This window comes from Labrus mixtus, chromosome 12 (genome assembly GCF_963584025.1).
Source record: "Labrus mixtus chromosome 12, fLabMix1.1, whole genome shotgun sequence".
Taxonomy (NCBI): Eukaryota; Metazoa; Chordata; class Actinopteri; order Labriformes; family Labridae; genus Labrus; species Labrus mixtus.
The window spans coordinates 17,810,781-17,836,856 of record NC_083623.1 but is presented as its reverse complement, the minus strand read 5'-3'; the positions used below and the strand labels follow the sequence as shown (position 1 = coordinate 17,836,856).

General features: G+C 42.3%; 3 protein-coding genes across 3 annotated transcripts; 1 reads left to right on the top strand and 2 right to left on the bottom strand.

Annotated features, from left to right (window-relative positions):
• Nucleotides 1-680: 680 nt before the first annotated feature.
• Nucleotides 681-13,480, bottom strand: lrfn5b (leucine rich repeat and fibronectin type III domain containing 5b). The gene is made up of 6 exons (XM_061052410.1): nt 12,777-13,480; nt 6,726-7,642; nt 5,764-5,938; nt 4,746-5,079; nt 3,300-3,600; nt 681-2,402 (listed from the first exon to the last, which is right to left on the bottom strand). Exons 2-6 carry the CDS (start codon nt 7,614-7,616, stop codon nt 1,701-1,703), a joined length of 2,403 nt encoding a protein of 800 aa, XP_060908393.1. The 5' UTR covers nt 7,617-7,642; nt 12,777-13,480; the 3' UTR covers nt 681-1,700.
• A 726-nt stretch (nt 13,481-14,206) lies between these two features.
• LOC132985181 (sterile alpha motif domain-containing protein 15-like) lies at nt 14,207-16,890 on the bottom strand. The gene is made up of 4 exons (XM_061052412.1): nt 16,759-16,890; nt 16,505-16,611; nt 16,291-16,389; nt 14,207-15,310 (listed from the first exon to the last, which is right to left on the bottom strand). Exons 2-4 carry the CDS (start codon nt 16,589-16,591, stop codon nt 15,134-15,136), a joined length of 363 nt encoding a protein of 120 aa, XP_060908395.1. The 5' UTR covers nt 16,592-16,611; nt 16,759-16,890; the 3' UTR covers nt 14,207-15,133.
• A 120-nt stretch (nt 16,891-17,010) lies between these two features.
• On the top strand, nt 17,011-25,869 carry LOC132985180 (methylmalonate-semialdehyde/malonate-semialdehyde dehydrogenase [acylating], mitochondrial-like). The gene is made up of 12 exons (XM_061052411.1): nt 17,011-17,188; nt 17,495-17,536; nt 18,724-18,798; nt 19,232-19,393; nt 19,665-19,743; nt 21,117-21,419; nt 21,700-21,821; nt 22,138-22,327; nt 22,427-22,608; nt 23,411-23,590; nt 24,647-24,745; nt 24,845-25,869. Exons 1-12 carry the CDS (start codon nt 17,150-17,152, stop codon nt 24,947-24,949), a joined length of 1,578 nt encoding a protein of 525 aa, XP_060908394.1. The 5' UTR covers nt 17,011-17,149; the 3' UTR covers nt 24,950-25,869.
• Nucleotides 25,870-26,076: the final 207 nt, after the last annotated feature.

The following is a 26,076-nucleotide window of genomic DNA, read 5'->3' as shown; positions in this document are numbered from 1 at the left end:
CTGTTTGTGTGACAGCAATTAATTTATGTCTTACATACAGTATGTGCAGCTAATCTTAACAGGTTCACCATGCATGGTGTTGTATTTCCAACTGAATGTGCTGTATCCTTAGACGTTTCCTGCTATGAGACACATACCAGTGCATGGGTATAAAAATCAATCAGACAGCTTCCGACCACTCAACTACACGGAGAATCAGAGCTCGTATTGCAGCACACAATGCATATCATGTCATGTCAGACATTACCGTATCTGGAGAATTAGTCGTGCGCTGGTTCCCACTGCGGAGCTCGTGTTAAAGCTCTCCTGCGGCAGGTTTCCGCAGTCCGAGGGCACACGCACGCCGCTGTCAAATGAGCGAGGAGATGCGCAGGCGAGCGGCGTCCCTGATGACTAGCATGGCCTCTTTTCATCATCTGCTTCCCCCCTCTCTTTGAACAAACACGAGGGCTCAAGGCAGGGATCTGTCAGAGGTCCAGCGCTCACAGAGAAAGGGGAATTATGTTGCTGCAAGACTACTGAAACCCCAAAATTCATTACCACTCTGGCTGGTTGAGCCTGAAAAAGTGAGGGACTCGTCTTTTGTTTTGTTCTGAAACAACTTCACAGCACATAGAGGCCCACTGTGTAATTCTGCGGGAAAAGTTGTAGGCATTCACAGTCTGAAAATGAGAAAAGTGTCCCTTTTATCACTGGTTTATTTATACTGGTAAACATCAAACAGAAACAACAGCAAAATCAAGAGCTGACGTCCTCCCATACTTGTGATTATCGTTTCTCTAACATCGACAAGTTAATTTACAATGGTTGTCATCGCAGACACGGTAACATCAGTATGTAAAAAATATGGAAATAAACCATTCCTCTGGATGTCATCCACACGTAATATCAGATCCCCCCCCCCCCCTCCCCCTGTCATGCTGTTGTCGTTGGCTCAATTGTCGCTCAAATCAGCCACGACAGGAATCCTATCAGAGTGGAGTCTTTATGTAATTATGTGATAAAAATGTATTGATTCAAACCTGGGGGCAGTATTAGGCTGAAACGACTTGTGCCACAAAAATACTGCATTGTGCTGCGTCTGGGGGTGTGGGGATGAAAAGATGGAGCGCTGTCTGTCTACTACATTCGGTTCCAACACCTCTGGGATGTAAAGCACATTCGTAATCTCTCCAAACCACCGTCAAGGTAATTAGGACACGTCTCCGTCTGTCTGTAGAGCTGGAGACAAGAATCATGTCCAAAGTCTACAGAGATTGTATCACGTTAAGTAACAGGCGATGAGAATGCAAGTATAATAACCCCACCTGTGAGTTTCTCTCTTTCTTATAATACAGTATGTCCAGGTTACTTACTGTATTCAACACCAAATGAACACTTATGGTTGTCTTGAGATATACAGTATCTCACACAACTAAACATTTTTGTACATGAAGCTGTTTTATACATTGTTGTGCCTTTCTTCAAAGTTTGACTGTTATAAAGAAGACTTTGATAGGTTATAAGGTAGAAAACAAATGTGAAACCTTTCCTATAGCCCTGAACGCCTGCCTTGCCCCCAAATATATGAGAGAAGTTTACAGGTCCCTCAGTGGTGAGCACAAAAGCTCAAAACAAGGCATAAAACCCCCGTCCCAGTTTCACAATGGGCCACAAATCCAATCCAAGAAAGCAAGAGAACGCAGGTTGTAAACTCCAAATCATAAAGTGCTCTCCAGCAGCCACTCAGACCTAGAGAGCTTGTCCCTGGCCCGCTGAATGTTTGTTGTGCTCTCCAGCTGCGGCAGCTCTCCACTTATTGACAGGCTCCGCTTGGAGCGCAGACTGGCCCCAGTTTTTGGGTAGGCCACAAAGCAGCGCTCCCGAAAAGAGTCAGCATTTAGTGAATGCCTGCGGTTGACCCTCATGCCCCCTGCAGGCACAGTCATGTAATGGTGGGGGGCTTGGTGAGGCCGTGGACCCCTGGGTGGTGCTGCAGTCCATTTGACAGGCTGGCCGGGAACCGCTAGAGCAACGGTGGTGTTGGCCATTTTAGTCTTCGAGGAGTTATTCCGGTTCATGTTCTCAAGCTCGACGTCTGCCAGAGCTTCACTTCGTCGAGCTTCAGAAGATTTTGGTGGAGCGCTTGAACGTTTCGGCCTCGGCGCTCCTGGGGAGGCTGGGTGCCAGCTGTGACTGGCAGCAGAGGTAGAGACTGTGCAGTCAGGGACAGAGGGTTTGGTGCCTGATGCGACGGCTGGCGCTCGCTGCTTGGCCGGCTCTGGGGGCGGCAGGGCAACTCTGAGGGAGTCCTTGTCATTCTTCTCTGGACGCAGGACCTGCTTGGAGAGGGATTTCGGGATCCCGCAGCCCTGTAGCTGTCCATCGCTGCTCAGAGAGCGAATATCCCCCATCTCTAAAGCCTGACAGGACAGAAGACAAGGGGAAAATACGTGAGGAGAGAGAAGAAGGAAAGAAATTGACTATATTTACTCAGTGGCCATTTTCTTGAAAAGCTGTTATAATGCCATACTGCCATTTTCCAGGGTTTTATTATAATCAGGGTATTGTTCAAATCCTTATTATTTCACAGCCTTCCAGGGATTGGTAAGAAAATCAACAGTGAAAATCTGGAGGGACATTGGCCCATACTTGCAGTAAAAACTTTAGTCAAACAACAGCTAACATTAGAAACTAGGCACTTACTAACTAATATAGATAGATAGATAGGAAGTGGCTGCAAGATAATATAACCATTTGATAATGTTACAAGCGACCATAAGCAAGGTTTAAGTGCTTAGCTTATATTGTTAGCTAGAAATGTACTTCCTTGCCAACATCAAAGTAGCTAGAAAGTATATTTCTTTCCAATGCAAAATTAGCTCACATGATGTTAGCACGGAATTCCCTTCACAACATAAAAAGCATGCTTAGTATCCTATTAGCTACCACATAACAGCTTATGCTAGCGTTCAACACTGCCTAGCTAATGTTACATTAGAATTACGTTAGCTTGAAAGTGTTGAATGCTTATTTAATGGCAGCTAATAGGTTACTAAACATTGTTTGTATGCAAAAATGTTGCTGAATGTCTCTTTAGCTTCCAATAAGTAGTAAATGACAGTCACTTTTAGAAACACAACATTTATTCGACTTATAAGTACAACTTTATCACAGCGGTAGAGCTTCCAACTCTGATCATGGCATCAGAGAAAATGCTGCAGTGTGAATGTGGTGAAATCTATTAGACTGTCCTGTTTCAGTATCAACAGAATTAATGAAGAGAAAAAAAAAAACTGTGGGAATCATTCCAAGCTGACCTTATCTGTATCTCCTTGGTTACACACCCGGTAGCGCACAATGAGGAAGATGATAAAAGCGAGCACTGAGGCCACTATAATCCCTCCAATGATAACCACGATGGTGCCACCGAGAAACTGGGACTGCATGAAATGGCACCTCAGGTACTGCGGCTCTGTGGTGAAGTGGACACAACCAATGACACGGGTGGCAGTCAGCGCGGTCACCTGGTCGTCATAGATAGCCAGCACACACAGGTCGTAGTGTGTACCAGCAGCAAGGTTGTTCACCAGGATGCTCTTACTGGACGGGGGAATCATTCTAAAAGGGATAAAAAACAAAATTTTAGTCCTGACATAGATAAAAGATGGTTAAATGAAAGCGGACAGAGGCAAATCAGATTATATAGCTTATTGTTTTGTAGGGATAAAATGACATGACAATCATTTATCTCTCAAAGGACTATTTAAGATCTGTCCGGATATAATCTTTTTGTGACATTTGATTTATTCTCTCCAGCGTCATTACTGATAAAAGCTTCAATCGCTGCATGGGGACGCAGGATGCCTCTGTTCACAGCACCAGGATTACTGAGTCGATTCTCTAATGCATCCTGAATTCAGTAGCTGCACCTGAAAACCATGTGTGTTGTTGACTTCCAAGTCCCTTTTCTAATAAGAGGTCTTTGCAATGATCCTATCACATCACACGCAAAAGAGGGTGAAGATGAAAGAAAGCTATGTGCGCCAGTTTCTCCGATGGGCATGTGCGACGCCTCTGATGCTTTTCTTTGTAAAACACTGGATGACTACTCTTTCATCTTCTATCAGTCCGCAGCTTAGTGCTGACATCCTGTTTTGATTTTGTTGATTAAGCATTATCAAGGTTTTGCACATAGTAGGCCTAAATGATACACAGGCGAGGGGGGGATTAAGAGTTAAAGAATAAGAAGTCAGATAGAGTGCATTAGTCCGTCTACCCGATAGGCTTAATAGACACAGCAAATAATCATGTAGACAGCCAGGTCCACTTCTTAATGTCTGAATATACAAAGAGATTTAGCATTCTGAGGATAATATAAAGGTAAAACATGGGTCAAGGGATTTCCATAATATTTTCCGTAATATGAACGAGCTGCTGTGTTGACATACATGCTGTGTTTGAATTTCCCTCGGGATCAATAAAGTATCTATCTATCTATGTGATAGAGACCTTAAATGCATTAGTAAATTGTTTACTGAAGTAAAAACTAAACAGTGTGGGATAATTTTCTCATTAGGCAACTTAAATTCATACCCTTTTTTTCAAACAGTGGAGTCACCCCCTGCTGGTCATTAGATAGAATTGCAGTTTAAAATAATTATGTTTTTGGCTTCACTTTTGAATCCATAGGCTACGTCCACTTTTTGTATCATCACTTTTTGAGACTTTTATGTTTGACCAGAATGTCCGCTCTGTCTGCTTACCTGTATACCAGTGAATCGTCGTAGCTTCCATTATATTGGATCTGGAACATGCGTATCCCAGGAATACTCCTCTGGAAGTTGAACTTGACCAAAGTTGAGGTGGACGTGACCTCTGTGATGACCACTTTCTTCTCCTGGCTAGTCTTTGCATTCCCCAGAGGCAAACCTCCCGCCTCTGCCCCAGTCTTGGTCACTGTGGCGATATCTGATGATCCCGGGGCAGGCTCCTGCTCTGCCACCGTGTTGTTGATGATGTGCGGGAGTTTGGCAATGACCAGATCCACTGTCTGTTGGGCCTCACCTGCCGGGTTGGAGGCCACGCAGGTAAAGGAACCTGCAACACAAACTAATTAGATCATCCTTCCTGATATTTAATGTGGAATATAGATTAGTACTGTTTAGAAACCATGTTTCCAAGCTACAATAGAAACATATCTAATCATATTTAAGAAAAAGTTTGACATTCCAGGGACTTTATGGAGCCCCAGAAGTCTTTATCTAAGGTGCACCAGAAAATAAATATTATCATGGGGCAGTATTTCTATGGAATAATAAATTTTTTGGAAATACACAAACTGTTTCTCTCTGTTTACAGCCTGTTAAGATAAGCTTACCGACTTACTGCTGGCTGCACTGTAGCTTAATATTTAATGGACGGACATGAGAGTGGAAGCAATCTTCTCATCTAACACACAGCTAGGAAGTATAGAAGTGTATTTCCCAGAGTGTCAAAGTATAGTGTTTAAACGTTGTTGGAATAATGTTCTATTTGATAATTTAACCAAGAAAACATTTCAGTTTGAAAAAGAACATTTACATCATAGATGTCTATGGCAGAAACTTGGTGGCAAACAAGGTGAAAAAGTCATTTTCCTTTCTTTGTGACCTTAATCAGTGTGAGCCAACACTCTCCAGACTAAACTTTGTCATCTGATGTAGGCAAATACTTCAGCCTCAGGCAAACAACTAATTTCATTCAGTAAATAACACAGGCACAGCCACTGGGGTGTAAACAGACCAGAGTCCTTGACGGTGCTGATGAGGATGTCCAACGTGCCGTCTGTGTGGACAGCCGCTCTGGAGGAGTTGGACATGAGACGTCCGTCGGGGGCGATCCAGTGGATAATGGGGTCGGGGTCCCCTCTGGCCTTACAGCGCAGGGTCACGCTCTGACCCTCCAAAGCTCGCAGCTCCTGAGAAGAGAGAGGGAGGGCGGTTGGTGGGAGGACTTAAGCATATATTTAATACTGAGAGGCACTGATCTAAAAGAACACTTTGGAAAAACACAAATCCTCTGTACAGTATTTTTTTGCTTAGAGATTAACACTGTGAGTAACTGAGAAAACATAATTAACTGCCATATTGGTGATGTTGTGCCTTAGAACTTCATTCTCTGTAAATATAGGCTAATCAGCAATTGATTATGTCATGATATTGAATTAGCATGATTATGAAGCCAAGATAATCAACATGACAGTAGAGTGCCGTGCATATGACGGTTCATTTTCTCAGCAATTATGTAAAGATGTCAGCTGAATGTTAATGTGATGACATAGCTGTAGTTATTTGGCTAGGATTTGATCAGATCATTTTGTTTGGATGCATGAATCAGGGGCTAAACCAGTGTAAGCTTTCACTGTGTAATAAGCGCTTCACTGGGGATCCACCATAAACCTGCAAATAGCTGTATTGAAACCAAAAATGCTGCTAAAGAAACTTCTCTAAAAACCCTCCACAGGCCACAATTTGATTACATTTTTTTTTAGTAAGTCCTCTATATTTTTACAATATTGTGTTAGCTGAGCTGCCCAGATGAGTCCCAGACGTCTTGTAAGACTCAGCTGGCTTGCTCCGAACGCTAATATTTGCTGTGACAGTCAAAGAAAGCACAAAATACCACCTTGGATTAAATGAGACAGAATCCCTTGTCTGGATCAGTATAATATGTGTAGCAAGCGCTATGTCTTACAGAAGTTTTACCTGAGAATGCCTGGTGATGAGAGGTGGCTCACACAGAAACTCCTCCTCTGAAACAGTCCAGAAATAGCGTCCAGCAAGGTGTTGCGGCGAGGCACAGGTCTCCAGATCGTCCTCCCTTCGCAGTCTTCTTAACCAGAGCAGCTCACAGTTACACCTAAGCGGGTTCCCTCCGAAGCTTAATGCGAACGACGTAGGACCCATGATCCCTGATGTGGCCAGGACCCCCGCTCTTTGGAAGACTGGGTCAGGTGGAAGCTTCTGAAGCTTGTTGGAAGTCACGTCCAGCCTCTTGAGCTTCTGCAGCCCAGAGAAGGTGCCCTCTGGGATGTAGCTGAGCATGTTGTGGTCCAGATTGAGCGTGTGGAGGCTGGCCATCCTCTGAATGGCAACCCATGGAGCACCTTCCAAGTTGTTGTAGGATAAGTCAAGCTCTTCTAGGGCTGTCAGGTCATTAAAGGCCCCAATCTGGATGTGGGTGAGCTGGTTGTTGTTGAGGATGAGGTGGTGCAGCTTGGACATGCCACTGAAGGTGTCATTGGTGATGCGGGAAAGTCGATTGCTATCAAGGTGGAGGGCTCGAAGATTCTCCAGGTCTTTGAAAGCATGAGGTACGATGGAGCCGATAGTGTTCCTGGAGAGAGTCAGGTCTACAAGCTTGGTCATGTTGGCGAAGTCTTTGCGTTTGACGCTGGTAACAAAGTTATCTCCAAGGCGCATCTCCACTGTGTGCCTATCGATGTTCGGCGGCACAAAGAGAAGACCCTTTTTGTCGCACAAAGTTGCTAGGTTGGGGTTAAGCATCTGGCACACACAGCGTTTGGGGCAGATCTGAACCTTGTGCGCCTTCACAGCCACTCCGAGGACGATCAGATAAACCAGGAGAGACTCCATTTGGCTTTTCAGTCAGGTTAACACACCTAAAAAAAGATCAAAGCAGAAAGAGGGAAAAAGAAGGGCAGACTATTTATCGAGCAGTTTAAGAAGGCAAAGCGTGAAATCTGCCATTGTAGTTTCTCTCATCTTTATCAAACTGTAAATTCTGGAGCTGGATAATCACACACGAACTCCTTTAAAAGGGAACTGGGGTATTCTGCTCTGTCAATTTAAAGCTTTCCCACTAGATATGAAATAATATCAATGCCAGCTCACAGCTGAGACTAATAGTCTGTCCAAATTCAGAGCAGGCAGTAAGGAGAGTTAATGCCTGAACAAACAATGAACACTATGCAATTAGACATGAAACTAATTAGTCACCTGCAGACTTGAGAGTGAAACATCCCTAGTAATCATATGTGATTCCTATGACAGGATTCCTTTTTAGCCCCTGCTCCCTCAGATGTCCTTTTTTGAAATGATAATGCTAGTCCTTTTATGTTTGTGTACAGAGGGATGAAAGTCTAGACCGGCAGTCCAGGGCCTCATCAGAATTAGACTGATATCTCCCAGGATCATATCGCCAATAGGAAGAGGATGATTGGGCCCCATGCCTCGGCGAGGATGTGCTGTGCCTCGCTATTGATTTTCTCTCTGCTCTCTCTGCTGCTACTCTTACTTACGACACAGCTGAGATGGGGGATAAGGAGGGATCCATTTGATGAATCCCGAGACCTTGTCAGGGATATAACATGTCATAAAAGTAAGACAGTGGAGATCAGATCACAGCTCTGCCGGTGCACCGCAAAGTGTACCCAAGCAAGACCTATGATTATTTTTAGCAATGAAATTTAGTGTCGTTTTGGTTCAACATGCAATATTCAAGCCTCTGGGTGTCCTGTTACGGCACATAGAAAAGATCAACAGTCCAATCGAAAGAAGGAACAAGAGATCCAATCCCACAACTGTAGTAAAAATCCAAAGGCTAACCTTTAAATACCGAAGAGAACGGCTGATTTATGATCATAGCGTTCTGTGGTTTGCTGGTAATGGCTCTATTGTCTGTGTTTGCGTCTTAGATAGAGTGTGCATATAAAAAAAAATTCTCCTCAGCAGAGAGCCTGCCAAATGAGTGTCTTCATGCTTCAAAAGCTTCTGTTGCACTGGAGCAGTGACACACAAGTCGAGGTGTAATAACCTTGACAGTCGGAGTATATGAGGAATATATCATTGAGCAAAGAAAACATCAGACAGGATGGGAGTGACATCCCTGCCATGTGGGGGCACATTCTCAACGCGAGGAGAGGAGCTTAGGAAGCCGGGTGCCATCGGCTGACAACAGGCGCATTTTGACAACCGAGTAAAATGTTTCACAGTTAGACAAGGAGGCAGGGAAGAGGTAGTCTGAAAATGGCCCGTAATAGCAAAGGGAGGGATGAAATTATTGAAGGGAGCACCCTGGCTTTGACAATTTCTTGAAGACTGCTGATCAAGCAGCTACGAATCAATGTCTTTCTTGACACATTCTAACAAGGGACGTCTTAGTCACACAAGAGACATGTTTTTGTAGATGTAGTCTGGAGTGCAGAGCCTCCGAGTTATTTCAAATGTTGCCATGACTCGTCTTGAAGATGGAAGATGATTTTAATATCAGGCAGTGCTGCAGAGCTGTGTACTCCTCAAAGTACCTGTGTGGAAACTCATGTTGCCAACCACTTTCTTCTCTGACTCTGAATGGCCCCTAGATGTGAAATGAAACGGACAGGACTTGCTTATTCCAGACTGGAATGGCGCCTAAGACGTGATATTGATTCACTTGGTAGAGGGTTTTTTTTTTTGCTTTTGCTTAAAATTCAGCCGAACGTGAAGAGGGCCGTTGCAATGGTAATCCCAACAAAACACGCTCTGGGAGGGGCAAAGGGACAGCACCTCACTAGCTGAGGCCAGGCCGGAAATCTCTGTTGCCGTCTCTCTAATTTGCATTTAATTATGGTTGTTCCACGGGTGATTTGCATAACAGGTTGCACTCATCAGGTACAGGGACAAATAAGTAGATAATCAATCAATGCATTCATCAATCACACACTTCATCTTTAAATGTCACACCCCCAGAAAAATCATTACCCTTCATGTAGGACTGTTCATTACAGCGGAGCGACTTGGGAGGGCAACAAATAAACAAGAAAACAGATAATCTACTGATGCATTTACCATAATCTCCCTCTTAGTCAATCAAATGTTCGTTTACTACCTCTGAGCGGGTCTTTTTGGCCCTCAGAGAGCAGAACAGACTGACAGAACACACCCACACACACACACACACACACACCGGTGGGTGGATTTGTGCCTAATAGAGGTAGCTCACTACACAACAACCCCCAGCTATGGAGACAGACATTCATGTGCAGCAGCAGCAGCAGCAGCAGTAGCAGCAGCAGAGTACTGTAGGAGAGGATATCTATGCTCTCCCTGGGGCAGCATTCTCCAAGAAAAACCTTATGCAGCACACTGCATGCCAATCGGCCGGTGAGGTCATGGGGGATATGTTTTCAGATGGTCTAACTTATGCTGGAGCTCATGTGAGGAAGCCTACGCAATCCACGTCTGGGCAGGGAATCAGGGGGAGCAGCAGAGTTAATGAGATGAAGTCTGCTTGGTTTGCCTCCTCGCAGGTTGACACGATGGCACATGGCGGTGTCTCTGCATGCAGCGTCTCACCTGGTTTACTCAGGGTAAGAAACATCCTGATGTGTGCCTCTGCCAGAAATGAGCTTTGTTGTGTCAAGGAGGTAAACTGATGCGGCAACATGATGGTAAAATGGTATCGACAAAGCACTGAAATGGGTCCTCAGCCCGCTTGCTTTATGAGACCAAATGGAGCTGCTGCATCTGCTGGAGTGGATCATATTTTGACTGAAATTCCATTTTGCCGGCTAAATGCTCGTGTAGTCCGAGTCCAAACATCCTGACCAAACATTGATGCAGTTACAGACCGTCTCACTGACACATCTGTGTTTGTGATTGTGTCCATGTGCTGTGACACCCCTTTTTCCTGCAGAGTCTGCCAATGTTGGAGTGCGATAGCTCTTGGGTGACAGCCTTGATGCCATGGCAACGCAGAAAAACGTCAGTTTTAGGGTGAGATGTAATCAGTGGCTCATTTTCAGATCACCTAATAACATTTCGAACAAAGAGGCCTCTCTGGAGGATGGGGGGGGGGGGGGGGGGGGGCCTCGACAATTCAGGTCCTGGTTGGAGGCCAGAGAAGAGGACTCATTGTGGCGTTTATGAGCCTGTTGTGATGAGAGGAAGAGAGATTGTGCATTCAGCTAATTTCCTATTGGATTTGATGTTTGGAGTGACTGAACCATTACTGTGTTCCAGTCTAATAAAAAACGAAATGACTGGGTGTAGGACTCTGATGTAGTTGGAATGATGTGTTGGAATGTGTGTGTGTTTCTCTCTCTGAGTGTGTGTGTGCCAGGGGGAAAGCATACTAAGCAGACCCCACTGCATCAATAGAAGTGCTGTTCATCAGCATTTACAACTCCCCCTTGTAGGTCCAAGTGTTTTCCTTCACACACTATCACAGGAGATTCTCTGATACCTTGATATGCAGCAGATCTCCCAGCTGGAGCATCAGTCCAACAAATCAACAAACAACCCAACAAAAGAAAACACTTTTTTCAGATGCAGTCTTGTATTACAGCAGGAGGCCACATTTAAATGCTGACCGCTGAGTTTGGATCTTAATTCTTTCCTGATGTGAAAAATGGGCTTGTGACCAGGGATTTTATACCAGAAAGAGGAATACAGAATCCATGCACACCACCTCTGAACATCAATATGAAGTGTGTATTCTTCACAGTATGGACCCGCAGGTCTGTAGACTTTCAAATCCGCCAATTCCTGAGTGCAATTTCAGGTGGAAGAAGTGGAAAAAAAAAGAACAATCCATGCCCCTTTTTGCGAAAACACTATGCTTTTGTTAAAAGGGCTTTTATTTCTTGCAACAATATATATATGGGGGAATGAAAACTGCCAAAATAAAACCCATGATCATGCATCCATTGAGTCATTTCCCCCCTTTTTCAAAGACCCCCAGGATGCTGTGTTTTTCTCCTCACACAGCAACAAAAGGGCTAAATAATGCATCATCTTCTCTCCTTATTTTGTTGTGTAATCAAAAAGCAACTGTCACACACCCATATACACAACATGTGGACCAGGTGTGTGTGTGTGTGTGCGCGTGTGTGACTGTCAAATAATATCAAGTTTTGAAGTGTCTTTGAAAGCATTTCTCCTCCTCAAAACAAAAGCTTATTGTTGGTGAGTGGGGAAAAAATTGGGTCAGGGAGTGAGGAGCTGGTCTGCAGAACAACCTTCTATACATATCATTGCCTGCTATCAGTGAAGGTAGCTGCACATATGCTTCATGACTGAGTGCATTAACATAGCAGTGAGAGCAAACAGAAGCAGCAAAATGAGGCGTGGGCCTGATTTCACTGGTGTAGCTGTTACAATGGAGCCTCAGGCGCTCATGAATAATAAGATATGTGATAACTAACACTCGACATAAGACCAGGGCTATTATACTCCATCCTTTATGAGAAGAATCACCGGGTCTCCATCAGCATCAACATGCCAACTCACTCATCCTATAATCAGATGTGTTACTTTGGCTAATTTAGACTTTATCACACCTTAATGACTGGTGGGTAATTTGCATAGGGTTTAAGTACAGCACAGAGCAGTTAGATAGCCTATCACTGGATCCCGTGTGCTGATAAAATGCACAATAAAACAAAGAAACATCCGACATCAATCATATCCTGCATGGATCACAGAGCGGGCTGAATAATGGCCACATTAGAGATGATTCTCACTTTCACCTGTAGGGAAGAAAAAAACCACAGGATGCAGCCAAGTGAATACAAATGATACAATTGTTATCTGACAGCGTTCCTGTGCAATTGAGGAATTTTTGTGACCTTGCGGTGCAGGTCCTGCTGGTGGGTTACAGCCACAACCCCTGTCACGAGGGAGAACCTGAGCCCTTTCAAATGGGTGCTGAGGAAAGTACTTTAAGTCAATATTGCGCTTCAAAAGAGTTCACAGGCTCGAATTCACCCCCAATCGCTGCTTATAGATAGATAGAAAATAAATAAATGAAATTACCTTGCAGATGAAACATAAAGACAAGTCAAAGGAGGCTGCGTTTGAGCTTATTCCCCCCAGAGAGCATCCTGAGAGTGTCTTCTTGCCTTTTAATGGGTCCGACTGAGAGATAATTCAGGTGTCCCGAAACACGCGCCTCAGCTCCTATAACATGTGACGGCCTGCGAAACCAGCGATGCCCTTCAAGAAATCCATGAGCGGCAGATAAAGGACGACTCCTCTCCGATCCCGCCACGCCGGAGAAATGTATTAGCGTCCCCCGTTTTTCTTGAGTGAAAAATACGCTTTGCTTGAAAAACGCAACCTGAAGCGTCCCAGCGTGCCGCTGAGGGGCTGCAGCTGTGCGGGATCGCCTCTACTGCGCATCCGCCTGTATGCACCTCCAGAAGAGAAAACGCCTTTTGTAGCGACAGACTGCTTGAATATCCACAGTGCCGTGAGTGACTGCTGCTGCTGCTCTGAATCCAGCCAGATGTTCCTATGGCTTTCACGCGTTTTTTTTTTTCTTCCTGGCGACGCACGGCTCACTGCGAGTTAATCCAGATTGACTGAAAGGTTGCTGCCATAATATGCCCCCCCTCTTCCTCCACCTCCTCCACCCTCCTCCTCTTACTGCCCCCGGACTACTGTCAACCACCGACCCGGCTCCATTTCTGACCAGAGGTGCTGTGCTCGGAATGGTAATCAGTGCGCTCCGAGCTGCACAGAGAGCATTTGTGTGCACAGACAGATGCAGTTGCCTCCCAGCCTCTCTTTCAGGCAAGGCATCATCATTTATTCATGTAGATTGAACTCTACTGCACGAAAATGCAGCAGGGTCTATAATATCCTGTAACTATTAAATTAAATTGGAAAAAAGAGCAGAGAAATGTTTATCTGATTAGACAGGACAGAAGGGGATGAAAGATTAGTCAGGCAATACGTTTTACACGCCTAAACTAGTCTGTTATTGAAACTCTGTCCATTGCTTTGGATATAAACTGTGCTTAACTGGTACATCTGGTCAGAGAAAAAGCCAAATATAGCAGCCTATGGCTGAATATCCTGCATGTATTACATAGATTATTGGTTATAAAGTGTTGAGTTGGCTGAAAGTGGAAGCCCCCCATTCCTGTGGGTCTGCCTGGCAATGGAGCCATCACTACTTGATGCAATGATCCCGTGGCCTTTTGTGCAACTTTGATATTGTTCATAAGTCTATAACAGTGCAGACTCAGTGTTTTATTATTCCCAAAGCACAATGACCCCACACTGCCCCTGGAGCCTCCTGGTACTTTGAAATGACTGGTTGTTTGGTCGTCATCCACAGAATTACCCTGAGGATTTCTGCTCCAGATCAATAGCTCAATCCAGTTACGACACATTCACTTTAGATCAATGGGAATAAGTGGTTAAAGCAGATCCAGCATTATGCAGAGCTGGAACGGCTGAATTTTTTAACTATTCATTTTAATGTGTGTCTGAAAAATCTCACTTATTTAACAGACATGAAAAGTATAGGCTCTGACAGTGACATCATCCACAACAAAGTAGAACAAGTTTACAGCATTTCAATTGAAATATTATTTTCAGACTGATTACATGTCGGCTACCTGCACAACAAACTAGCAGAATAACTGATTTTTATTGCTTGTATACAAGTTCTTACTTGTAAAATCCAAATAACTCTTTTAAAAAGCATTCAATCTGAAAGCCTTTTCAGCTTTTATGTAAATACATTTAATTTAGTTAAACTTTTTGGGGATTTTAAATATCTATTATTCCCCAATGTTTTGCCTGAAATGTTTTGACATTTCATTCCTTTTATAACCTGATGTTTTTATGACCTGCCAGTTTGCTATTTGTAACTTGGATTTTGAAAAATGCTCAATAAATAAAGGTCAGCATGAACTAACTTTAAAGGTAATTATCATTATGCACATGACAAACTGTCAATCAAGCTTTTTATGAAGTTCCAAATCACAATAATTATTTAATGAGACTTTATATAAAGAGCAGGTGTAAATTATATTATTTAAAGAGGAAAAACATGAATCTATCAGGCAACAGCTGTTAGGAAGAACTGCCTTTTAACCAATATGTACAGTCTATGCTTTTAACAGACAGAAACCTTGAACAGAACAAGACTCGTGAAAAGCCATCTGCGATGACGCCATAAAAGCAATGCAAGCAAAAGTGGAAAATTACTAGAATTAGCCATAAAAACTATGACAATGATGACCCAAGTGTGACTGCTAATTATAATTGTAGCAGTAGTATGAGGTTGAAGGCTGCTCATTGCTGACAGTTTATGATATGAAATGACACTGTCTTGTCTTAATTATTGCAGGGCAACTTCACTCATATGATTCAAACTTTTACTGACGCCTGCCACCCAGAAACTGTTGGTTGTAGGTGAGGCTGTCTGCCTGTTCACCTGACCGGCTCTTCCTCTCCAGGAACAGGGCTATGTGGTCTCGTGGAGGGTCAGCAATGCTACGACTCCACAGGGTCTCTGTGATCCCCAGCAGCTCACGAACACGAGCAGAGATGACCTGCAGGGCACACAGCGGGGTTGAAACCTTTGATAAAGTTTATGTTTACGATATCCAACCTTCATTTAATAAGGTAGTCACTCTGAGAGCGAGAGTCTCTCCTCTTTGAAGGTTATTGCACGAAGAGTGTGGCATCACAGGAGGAATAGATGACAGTATTACACCCCCAAAAACAAATGGATCACAGGGCTTAGAGGCTAAACAAATATAGAATTTGACTAAACAGAGCGCTGACGATTCTTAACTGAGTCTGCCTGTCTGGAGATATGTGGTTTGATGCTGCTACACTGGAGCAGAGCTGAATACATACAGGCACTTTTCAGCCAATTTAGCTGTGACCTCAGGGAGAGATAAGAAAAACACTGGCTTTCACTGTAAACAGCGTATATGTGTTACATCTGATCTGAGGTGTCTGCTGCCAGTGATGCTCGGTTACAATGCACAGCTTTAATTGGATGTCACACTGTTCAAAGAGAAGAGTGTTGAGATGCCAAACTGGATGTGTAATTGAGTTGGTAGACTAAAAACAAATGCTATTGCAGCCCACTTAAGACACTGGAGAGATATTTGTTGTACAATTCTAATTACCATTCTAAATCTGTTAGATCTTTTTTTTCTAAATTAATGTTACTTTACCATTTTAATTCACGCAAAATAGATTTCCAAATGTACCTTGGTATATTTACTATGTGAATTAGGTCCCTCAAATAATGATCACTTCTTAGGATTTAGATAGAAGACAAACAACCCAAAAATAAAGTTGTTCCAGCACCAGATGGTGAGAGCAGGTTATACAGAGTACAGTGGTTTCAACAATATATTGTTGAGCATCATTATCTTGGTGCTACTCCTCAGCTTGTTGAAACTTCTTTGAACATTGTGTGAGCCTCCATCTTTGATATGTAAACAAGTCCCCATAGTGGCATCAATCTGTTTTGAAGGTGAGAATCAAAAACTCAAGCTTCTTCCTTTTCTAATACCTGCATGTCTTTAAAATCTGTGATTCCAAGCCTTGGCAGGTAGATGCAATCTACGTAAATGAGCATTCTTCCGGTGATGAGGTTGTCCATGAAACATGCCTGAGACAGAAATGAATAATGAGTGCACATCCTCTGACAGTGAAAAATGATCTTGGAAGGTGACAGGCACATATCCTGTAATGATCTCTGTTCAGTGAGGTGAATATTAACCTACTTTATATTGTGGGAATCCTAAAGACTCAATCCATCTTGCAACATCATGACAACTCCACCGTAGGAACTCCATGTTGCCTGTAAGCATGTTACTATGGAAACAGTTACCTGTCACAGGGCATTGAGAAGAGTTTCACTCACAAAGAAAAGGGGAATTCTGGTCAGAAACAAATATATATGTTCAAAACTAGGTTTCTGAATTGTTTTTGTCGAAGTTTGTATACCACAAAAATAAACATTTTCCTCAAAACTTACCGAAAAATCTTTCTTAAAGTCGCAATGAAGCAACAAAAATTACACCCGTTTGTGTTTATTGAAACAGCCAATCAACTTCTTGTAATTTAGGGTGGTTTGTAAATTGAGCGCTGGGATTGGATAATAAATCGGGCATGTCCCGCCTACAATAGAAGAAATCAGCGAATGCCACATCGCGTAGCTTTCACAGATCATCACATAATGTGGACTGGTGACAGAGGGAGAAAATCACATCTTAAATGTCTTATGTATCGTATCAAAACGCAGCATAGTATCCCGCCGTCCCGTGCTCCGCTATATTACTGCTAGCTAAAGTTCTCTTAGCACGCCGTTGTGCTGTGGGTCGGTTGAAGGGCTTCGGAGCAGGAACATTAGAAACCAGACCCTCACAATGGCAGCAATTCTACTTCGTTCCCTTTTGACCAAGAAGGTAAAAAAGCATTGTTAGTAAACAGCTGGCTTCAGTTTTGCGCGTATGCAACCATACATAGCTAATAACCTGTGCAGCCAGCTAACAAAGTCGTTTCCTAACATACACGTTGCAGTCAACCCTATCTTGAAAAGTATTTCAAGTGTATATTTTGTGCTTATTAAGTTTGATAAGTAGGGGCAGGTTTCACTAGCATCACGTGGAAAGAAGTGGCAAACAATTGAGCATTGACACCTGGCTCTTGTTACCTTTAAAAAGTCATTTGATAACGAGTTAGATTTGAGCTTTGGCTTTTATTTCTTGCAGGTGTCCCTCCAGCTGGGTCGCTGTTACTCCTCCTCCTCAGTGGTAAGAGCCTCCAATAACACGACTTTTCATTATATATTAAATATATATATATTATTTTAGAATACATCTCCTAATGAAACTTAGCCACATCTCATCAGTGTGTGTTTTGTTCTGTTATCAATATTTAACATCTAATCCCTGCTAATGTTTCACCAGATAATTCCTTACAGCAACAATATGTTACTTTCCCAACTTCAAATAGTAGTTTCAGAGGTGGATTATATAGCTCAATAACTTTCAACAGGGAGACTGGCTTCTGTCCTGCAGTATGTCTCTTTGGCAGCGGGCCGAGGTCATCTTGTGAGAAGTGCATACAACTTCACAGCACTAGTTCACACTGTGGTTCACACACCGGCCTTTAGTTATAAAGAAGACACCAGTTTGCCCGTCTTGGTAAGGTTTGATACAATGGATGATGCTAAGAAGAGAAAAAGATAGTCACCAAGCAAGAAGCAGAGCGGATCTCCTTGCAGATATTTTTCATTAGTAGGCAACATTATCTTGAGATTTAACTTCCAGACAAAATGTCTTAATATAAATCAAGGTAACATTTGAACTATTAGCTCAATAGCTGCAATCAAAATGTCATTAGTTTTGAGACATTTTTAGAAAATCCTCCTGTTATACCGGCTCCAAATTCTCTTCTGGTTCCTCCTTGATTTTAAAAGTTTAACGATGAATAATTGTTATAATAAACATTTTCATTGCAGATTGCAAAAAATGCTACAGAGATTTCATACGGACACCACCATCTACTTAACCTACTTTACCTAGCAGAGCTTTAAAGTAAATGACCTCTGCTAACATTACTTTTACCGAAACACAAGTCAGTCAGACTGGGAGAAAAGCCATCCCTCAGACTTCATAGCGAAAGAAACATTTTATTCCAAACCTACTTTTCATTAATTAATTGCATTGCAATGAACATCAGCCTTTTATAGAATACAGTCAGTTGAATCTTCCTCACTATTTCAATGCGCTAATACTTCATACTAGAAGCTGCTTAGAGTTGGTGTGTGTGGATCGCAATTAGATATGAGCTGATGACGCAGGGTGACTGTTTAAACCATCAATGCTTTAGGAAGTAACTGCATATGTTGTGGCAGTGGATGAGTGTCCCTAATGAACTCAGTAATGATGTAAGCATGCAGTACAAGATTAAATCATATGCTTCTGTGATCCTCTAGCCCACAACCAAGCTGTTCATTGATGGCAAGTTCGTCGACTCCAACACCTCTGAATGGCTTGACATCCACAACCCTGTAAGTACTCACAGTTGAACTTTATTCAACCTGTGAAGAGACTGCAGTAATACAAGCTCTGATATTAGCTGGCTGCAAATAACCAGTGCAAGTTTGAAGTTGTAACTTATAATCACTTTTGGTGCAGTGGGGGGGATTGTAACTCTTTATAGCTTAATGCACAAAGCGAGTTGAATCCATTCTGCACAGCCTCTTATGTTTAATATCTACAAAAAGTCCAGCCCCGCTGTTGTGAAGCCTGACAAGTATAACCCTTAAGCACAGAGATGATTGGTGATAATAGCATAAACAGCAATCACACAAAATATCTAACTTGTAAAGGAAATCAAACAAACATTTGGTTATAGATATTAATGCATTATTAGTAATATGAAGTGATGATCTCTCTTGCTCGAAGTCAACCTGTGTGTAAGATCTGTCTCCTGCTCCTCAGGCGACTAACGAGGTGGTGGGACGAGTTCCCAAAGCTACACAGGAGGAGATGCTTGCAGCAGTGGACTCCTGCTCCAGATCCTTCCAGTCCTGGTCTGAGACCTCCATCCTAAGCAGGCAGCAGGTCTTCTTGCGCTACCAGCAGCTCATCAAGGACAACATTGTAGGGAGAATTTTCACTTGTTTGCCTGAGAGAAGCAGAATACTTAAGGGCTGCAACAAATAATGATGTTCTTTTAATCTGCTGATTATTTTCGTGATAAATCCTTTGGTCAAAAAATTGTTTCCATGTTTCTCAAAATTTCCAATTGTCTTTTGCCTCAAACACATTAATCACCAAATCTTTGCAGCTCTAGAGTGAATCATCACTTCACTGATGTATTAATGAATCATTAATAAAATATCATTAAACTGTTCATCCTCTAATATTTCAGAAAGAGCTGGCTAAAGTGATCACCTTGGAGCAGGGCAAAACCCTCGCTGATGCAGAGGGAGACGTATTTAGAGGACTCCGTAAGTAACGCAGAGATCTCCCGCTGTGCTGTTGGGTTTTGATTTCCTGATTAGATAAGAGTGCAGGTGAATATACAGCGGGGATCAAATTCCCCGTTTCAAATAGTTGTCTGTAGTATCCGTATCTGCTGATGAAAAGTCGGTGTCTTTGGCAACCCTTTATGCCTCTGCCTGAGTGAACTAAGTGGCTGCAGGATGTCAATTATTTGCGTGAAACCAAACACTCTTCTCACCTTTAAATTAATAATGGGGCAAGGGTTCTTTTTTGGCCATATAGGCATACAGAGGCTTTCAGAATGTCTAATTATAGCAAACAATGGATACAGAGCATTGTTAAGTTCTGATGTCACAGTGGGACCTCATAGTTTATTTTCTACTAGCTAAGCTTTTAGTTGCATTCTATATAAAGATAATTCTGCTGCCCACCTCCCCCTCCCTTCTTAAAATACACTTGTTCGCTTTGGAAAACCTGCATTAACAAGAACCATGCTCACTTAAAGTAAACAGAGATATATTTTTGTTATTTCGAGACAGAGCTGCCAGAGTGTATTTTGTACTTGGTACAGCTCCCAGTTTGGGGATGCCCGAGTTGTTCTGGCAGACTAACTCACCAACTTATCAGCTGAAAGTCAGGCTACATCTGCAGGTGTGCTGCCAACTGAAGAGATTTCCTGCAGTACTGGGACCAATGGTGTATGAAGATTTTTCTACTTCTGTTACAGTCTACTCATAGGGAAAGAAATAACACTTCAACATGCTTGTTATGTATCATGTTTATTTTTGATTTTTTTAAATTTATTTTCCTGGTGGAGGTTTAACAGCTATGGTGTGTAAGATGACTTTCAAGATGATCCGTCTTTTCAGCTTTGACAATATCATATGACCCTCAACCTGTCGTATCATTATAAGACAGAAAAATAAAATGTGAAAAAGACATTTTTTTCTTTGAAATAAAGGTAAGAAGAGATACATATGTATATATACCTAAAAGAAAATGTGTTTTTTCACTTCTCTCAAAGTCCTTTTGCTGATGCATCCATGAGAGGCTTATTCATTCAATATAAAGATTTCATGAATCATTTCACAGCAGACTTCTAAAGACAAGGTTTCTGGTTTAAAACCATTTCTTTGTAATTGCCGTCCTGACAGCTTTCTCTTTATTCTTAACGCTCATTTCCTTTTAGTATTTGTAGATTAATCTGAAAGTCAAGTCAAAAGTTTAGTCTCAAAACTGAAGACAATTTTGTCCAAGTACAGTTAAGTGTTTGTAGATCTAAATCTGTAGAAAAATTGTTTACTTTTTGAAAAGGCCCAATATCTCTGCATATATTGTTGATTTATTTCATCCTTTCTCCCAATCTCCATTCCCTCAGAGGTGGTCGAACACGCCTGCAGCATTACCTCCCTCATGCTGGGGGAGACCTTACCTTCCATCACCAAGGACATGGACACCTACACCTACCGTCTGCCCATCGGCGTGTGTGCAGGCATCGCCCCTTTTAACTTCCCTGCCATGATCCCCCTGTGGATGTTCCCAATTGGCATGGTATGTGGCAACACCTACCTGATGAAGCCTTCTGAACGGGTCCCTGGATGCACCATGCTCCTCGCCAAAATGCTCCAGGACGCCGGGGCACCAGATGGTACGCTCAACATCATCCACGGCCAGCACGCAGGTGAGTGTGTCTTTATGTGAATTCAGATCAACACAATCTTTTATAAGCAGTGGGTAAAAGTTCAAGAATGACTCAAACACTCATCATATAACCCCCAGCAATATGTAAATGAGAAATGTCCACAATGTGCTCAGCCTATATCTGTAAGTCATTTACAAGCATTCTAGGCACTAGGATTTGAATCTCTGGATTTAAAGCTTTATGCACTATTTTGTGCCTAAAGGGGGCCACACAGGCATAGAAGAGAGGATTCAAAGTATCTGTTTGTATTGTTTTGTAGCGGTGAACTTCATCTGTGACCATCCAGCTGTCAAAGCAATCAGCTTTGTGGGCTCCAACCCTGCAGGAGAGCACATCTACGAGCGAGGATCCAAGAACGGCAAGAGAGTCCAGTCTAACATGGTACAGCAGAACTCCTTTTACTGATTTGACTGATTTTAACATCCTCAGACTAAATGTACAGATGTTAGATTGTAAGTCCCACCAGGCTGAGGCTCTTGTCTTCCATAATAATCCGCATATTAAATGCTGTTCACATATGGAAAAAAACATAATGTATAAAATATACGACTGTTACCAAGACAACAGCTCAGAGCTCAGCTGTCAATTGCTGATATGTGAAACATGTGATTATCACCACTCTCCCTCTGTTTGATGTATTGCTGTGTGACCCAAGAAAAAAACCCAACAGTGCGCTGTCCTATATTTTCCATTTTAGGGTGCCAAGAACCATGGTGTGGTGATGCCTGATGCCAATAAAGAGAACACCCTCAACCAGTTGGTTGGTGCTGCATTCGGAGCAGCTGGCCAACGCTGCATGGCTCTCTCCACGGCTATTTTTGTAGGAGAGTCTCGTGAGTGGCTCCCAGAGCTGGTGGAGCGCTCCAAATCACTACGTGTAAACGCAGGTAGCTTTATAGAGAGCTTCATTTTAAAACCTTTCTTCTATTCTTTGTTAGTGATACTGCCCTTCATAAAGAAGACTCTTGCATGTGTGTGTCCCTAAGGTGATCAGCCTGGGGCAGATGTAGGGCCCCTGATCTCTCCTGAAGCTAAGGCCAGGGTGGAGCATTTGATTCAGAGTGGGGTGGATGAAGGTGCCAAACTGTTGCTGGATGGGAGAAATGTTGCTGTAAAAGGATATGAAAATGGAAACTTTGTAGGACCGACCATCCTCAGCAATGTAAAGGTGAGATTTGGCTCCAAAAATGGAATGCAGCAGCCTAGCAGATTCACTACAGAATAAAATGCACGGTCAGTTAACTAGCTTTTTACCTTAAAATCAGAGTCTATAAAAATGCACGTCATGCTTTTAAAGCAAGAACAAAACATTTTCTTTAACTTACAGTAAATTGCAACAAGTTTCAGAGGAGCTTTTTTTCAAACTTTTATTGTTGTACAAGGAAGAGTTCTGCACCAAAACTTTGAATCCTGAATCCCTGTGTTAATAAATGATAGTTATTATAAATCTTAGCTCAGCATTCCTTGTTCCCATAATGTAGTGTTTATGACTGTTAGTTTGAGGCTGCATCCCAAATTACAACCCAGTATGCACTGGATATCCAACAACTAAATAACAGTAGTAAGGGCTGTATGTGTGCTTTTGTCACTTTATAGGAGTCTACTTGTTGGTTGGAGGCATGTAATTATAGAAATGTTGTAAAGTCAGACCTAAACGATATTATACGAGTTAAACCATTATTACACCTGCCTTGGTGGCTTTCCAGTATTGTCTGTTTAAATATTGAATGGTCCACATTATTGCATTGTGGGACATTGGTGGTTGTGCATCGTTATGGTTGTGAAGTGTACATTGTTTGCAAATTGATATGTCTTTGGAAAAAGTCTAGATTTGACTTAAAGAACCCTCGCCTAATGCTGCTTTCTCTGAACCTTTTCCTGTTACAACTAAATCTCATGTAGTTTCAGTAATAGGTGATCTTAAATTGCCAGAGGAAAGTCTACATTGATCTTTATTCTGTTCCTTTCAGGCTGACATGAAGTGTTATAAAGAGGAGATCTTTGGTCCAGTGCTTGTTGTCCTGGAGGCAGACGATCTGGATGAAGCCATTTCTTTAATCAACAATAATCAGTACGGCAACGGCACCGCCATCTTCACCAACAACGGAGCCACAGCGCGCAAATACACACATGAGGTGGACGTCGGCCAGGTGAGAGCAAAGGCTGAATAACTGAACATGGGAGGTGTCTTCATGAGAAGCTTCTTATGGTTTTCAAATTGTTTGCTATAATCCAAGGTGACAGTCACCTTTTGGTGTTATTTCAGTTTCCAGTGAATCACCTGTGAGAGACTTTGATGAGTAAACAGATTTGTGTGGGAGGCCTTCTGTTTCAAAAAGACGAAACAGACATTGTTCATGTGAAGTGGGAATATTTATTGGAGCGACATGAAGGCTCAAAGGAAAAATGCTCTAAAGAATTCATGAAAGTGAAACACCCAGTGCTGATTTTTTTCTCTACTACATTTAACAGTTTCTTCTTTGAAACCAAAGCTGCTTCTGCATATTTGTTGTGGCATTCAAGTCTCTTAAAACATCAGCACAATCTTTCATGTACGTTAAAGGCGTGTGCTTTTAAGAGATCAATTATACCATCAGAAGTAATAGTTTGGAAAATAAAGGATTGGTTCTCTTTTTTTTAAAGCTGCCTTCAATCAAACTGTTTCTTCCATAAAAAGCATAGATTTGTTTGTGCTCAGTATTTACTTTCTCAAACAGATAATGTTGAGCAGGCAGTAAACAATGCAGTTCTATCTGCCAGATATCACCTACCAGTACATAAAGAGTTTTAGGCAATCTCAACCTGTAGTAAAGAAGACATGAGCCATTTTTCAGCAGATATCTGTGACAATGTGAAAATTGAGTCTTGTTCGAGTAGAGTTGATATCCAATTTTACATTTATAGAGTCTCTCATGCTCATAGATAAGAAAATTTGTTTTTACAACCTTGTTTTTGAAGGTCTGACCAGGATGGATGTCTCCCTGCATGGACTCTTAAAGATAATTCAGAGAAGCTTGTATTTGTTTGAAGATGAAAGGAAATAACTTTAATGTGTCACACTTGACTTTTTTTTACAAACTGATTCCCCAAGTTTAGGACGGTTTAGCCAACCAAATGATACAATTAAAAGCTAGATCCGTGTTGAGTCTTTAATCCTGCAGTAGCTATGTATGAATTCTTGTCCATGTGTTCATACATTTGCACAGATTGGAGTGAACGTCCCCATCCCTGTCCCCCTACCCATGTTCTCCTTCACCGGCTCCAGAGGCTCATTCAGAGGAGACACCAACTTCTACGGCAAGCAGGTAAAAAAAACAAAAAACAAAGCAACTTGTTGGATCATAAAATCTAAACATGCATATGAACCAGGTGGATGATAGAACACATGCATCTTTCCCAACCAGGGCATCCAGTTCTACACACAGATCAAGACTGTGACTTCACAGTGGAAGGCTGAGGACGCCACTGTGACCAGCCCGGCTGTTACCATGCCAACAATGGGACGCTAAGCTAAATTGACAGCACATGTAGCATAACCATCCCTGACTTCTCATTTGCCTTAAGAAGATGCCCACGGAGGTGATGAGGGGGGGGCGGGGGGGGGGGGGTGGAGAAGGTTTATGTCCTTTTTAACTAGGGATTATTACTTTGTGACATCTCAGACAATGTTCTTCTACAAACACATAAATGCAATTCTAACCTCATTTGGAGACAAAATGGACTTATAAAATGAAAAGTGCTGTCAGGTTCTTTATGGGTTTGTTGTCTCTTTCTATTCTGTTCTCACTGGGGGGAACAGATATTTAATCATGGTCAGTCATTTTCTTTCTCTGCGGGGTATTCTGGTGTCAAAATCCTTCAAAACCTACAGTAGAAATTACATTTAGGGATTCTCCCTTTAAAGCAGCCACAGTAAATGTCTTCCACTTTTATCCGCTTTGGCTCTTTTGAGTTTATTTTTCAAAAGAGCTTTGTGTAGACACTCCAAGATAAACTGTATAATTGGAACAAATGCTACTCTAGAACAAGGAGACGCCCGTTCTGTTACTCCATTAAAACTTAAAATGTTTGTTGTCCTCTGTATGGATACTCAACTGTGTGTGTGTCCTCTGTGTGTTGGATAGAGATTCAGTTTTGTACTGTATTGAGAGAGTGATGCTTTTTAGTATCCATGAATGGCATGGAAGTTGAATTGCAGTGTTTGAAATGACATGGACTTGACAATAGATGTTCTTTACAAGCCATTATAAAGAAACTGTTACAGAACAAGATGTGTTCGACATCTTTTCAATTTATGTTTTTGAGCTACTTCAAACTCGGTCCCTCCTTCACTCCTCTGTTCAGTCTTGTGACTGAAGAGAGGAACAATAACAAGAGTGTTTCAGTCTGTGGTTCACTGAATAAACACACTGTAATTTGTCTCAATTGAGTTCTGATTTGTGTTGCAATTTTTTTGTATTGTTCATTGCACATAAATACAACTTGGTGATGTGCTGGAGCAAAGGGGGCACACATATAAATAATGCCTGATGAACTCTGCTGATGAAATCGTATAATAACGCTTGAACTTAACTCGATCTGATTCAGCACTGCAACCTATAATTTATCTGCTAAAAGCTTCCTACTGGTTTGACTG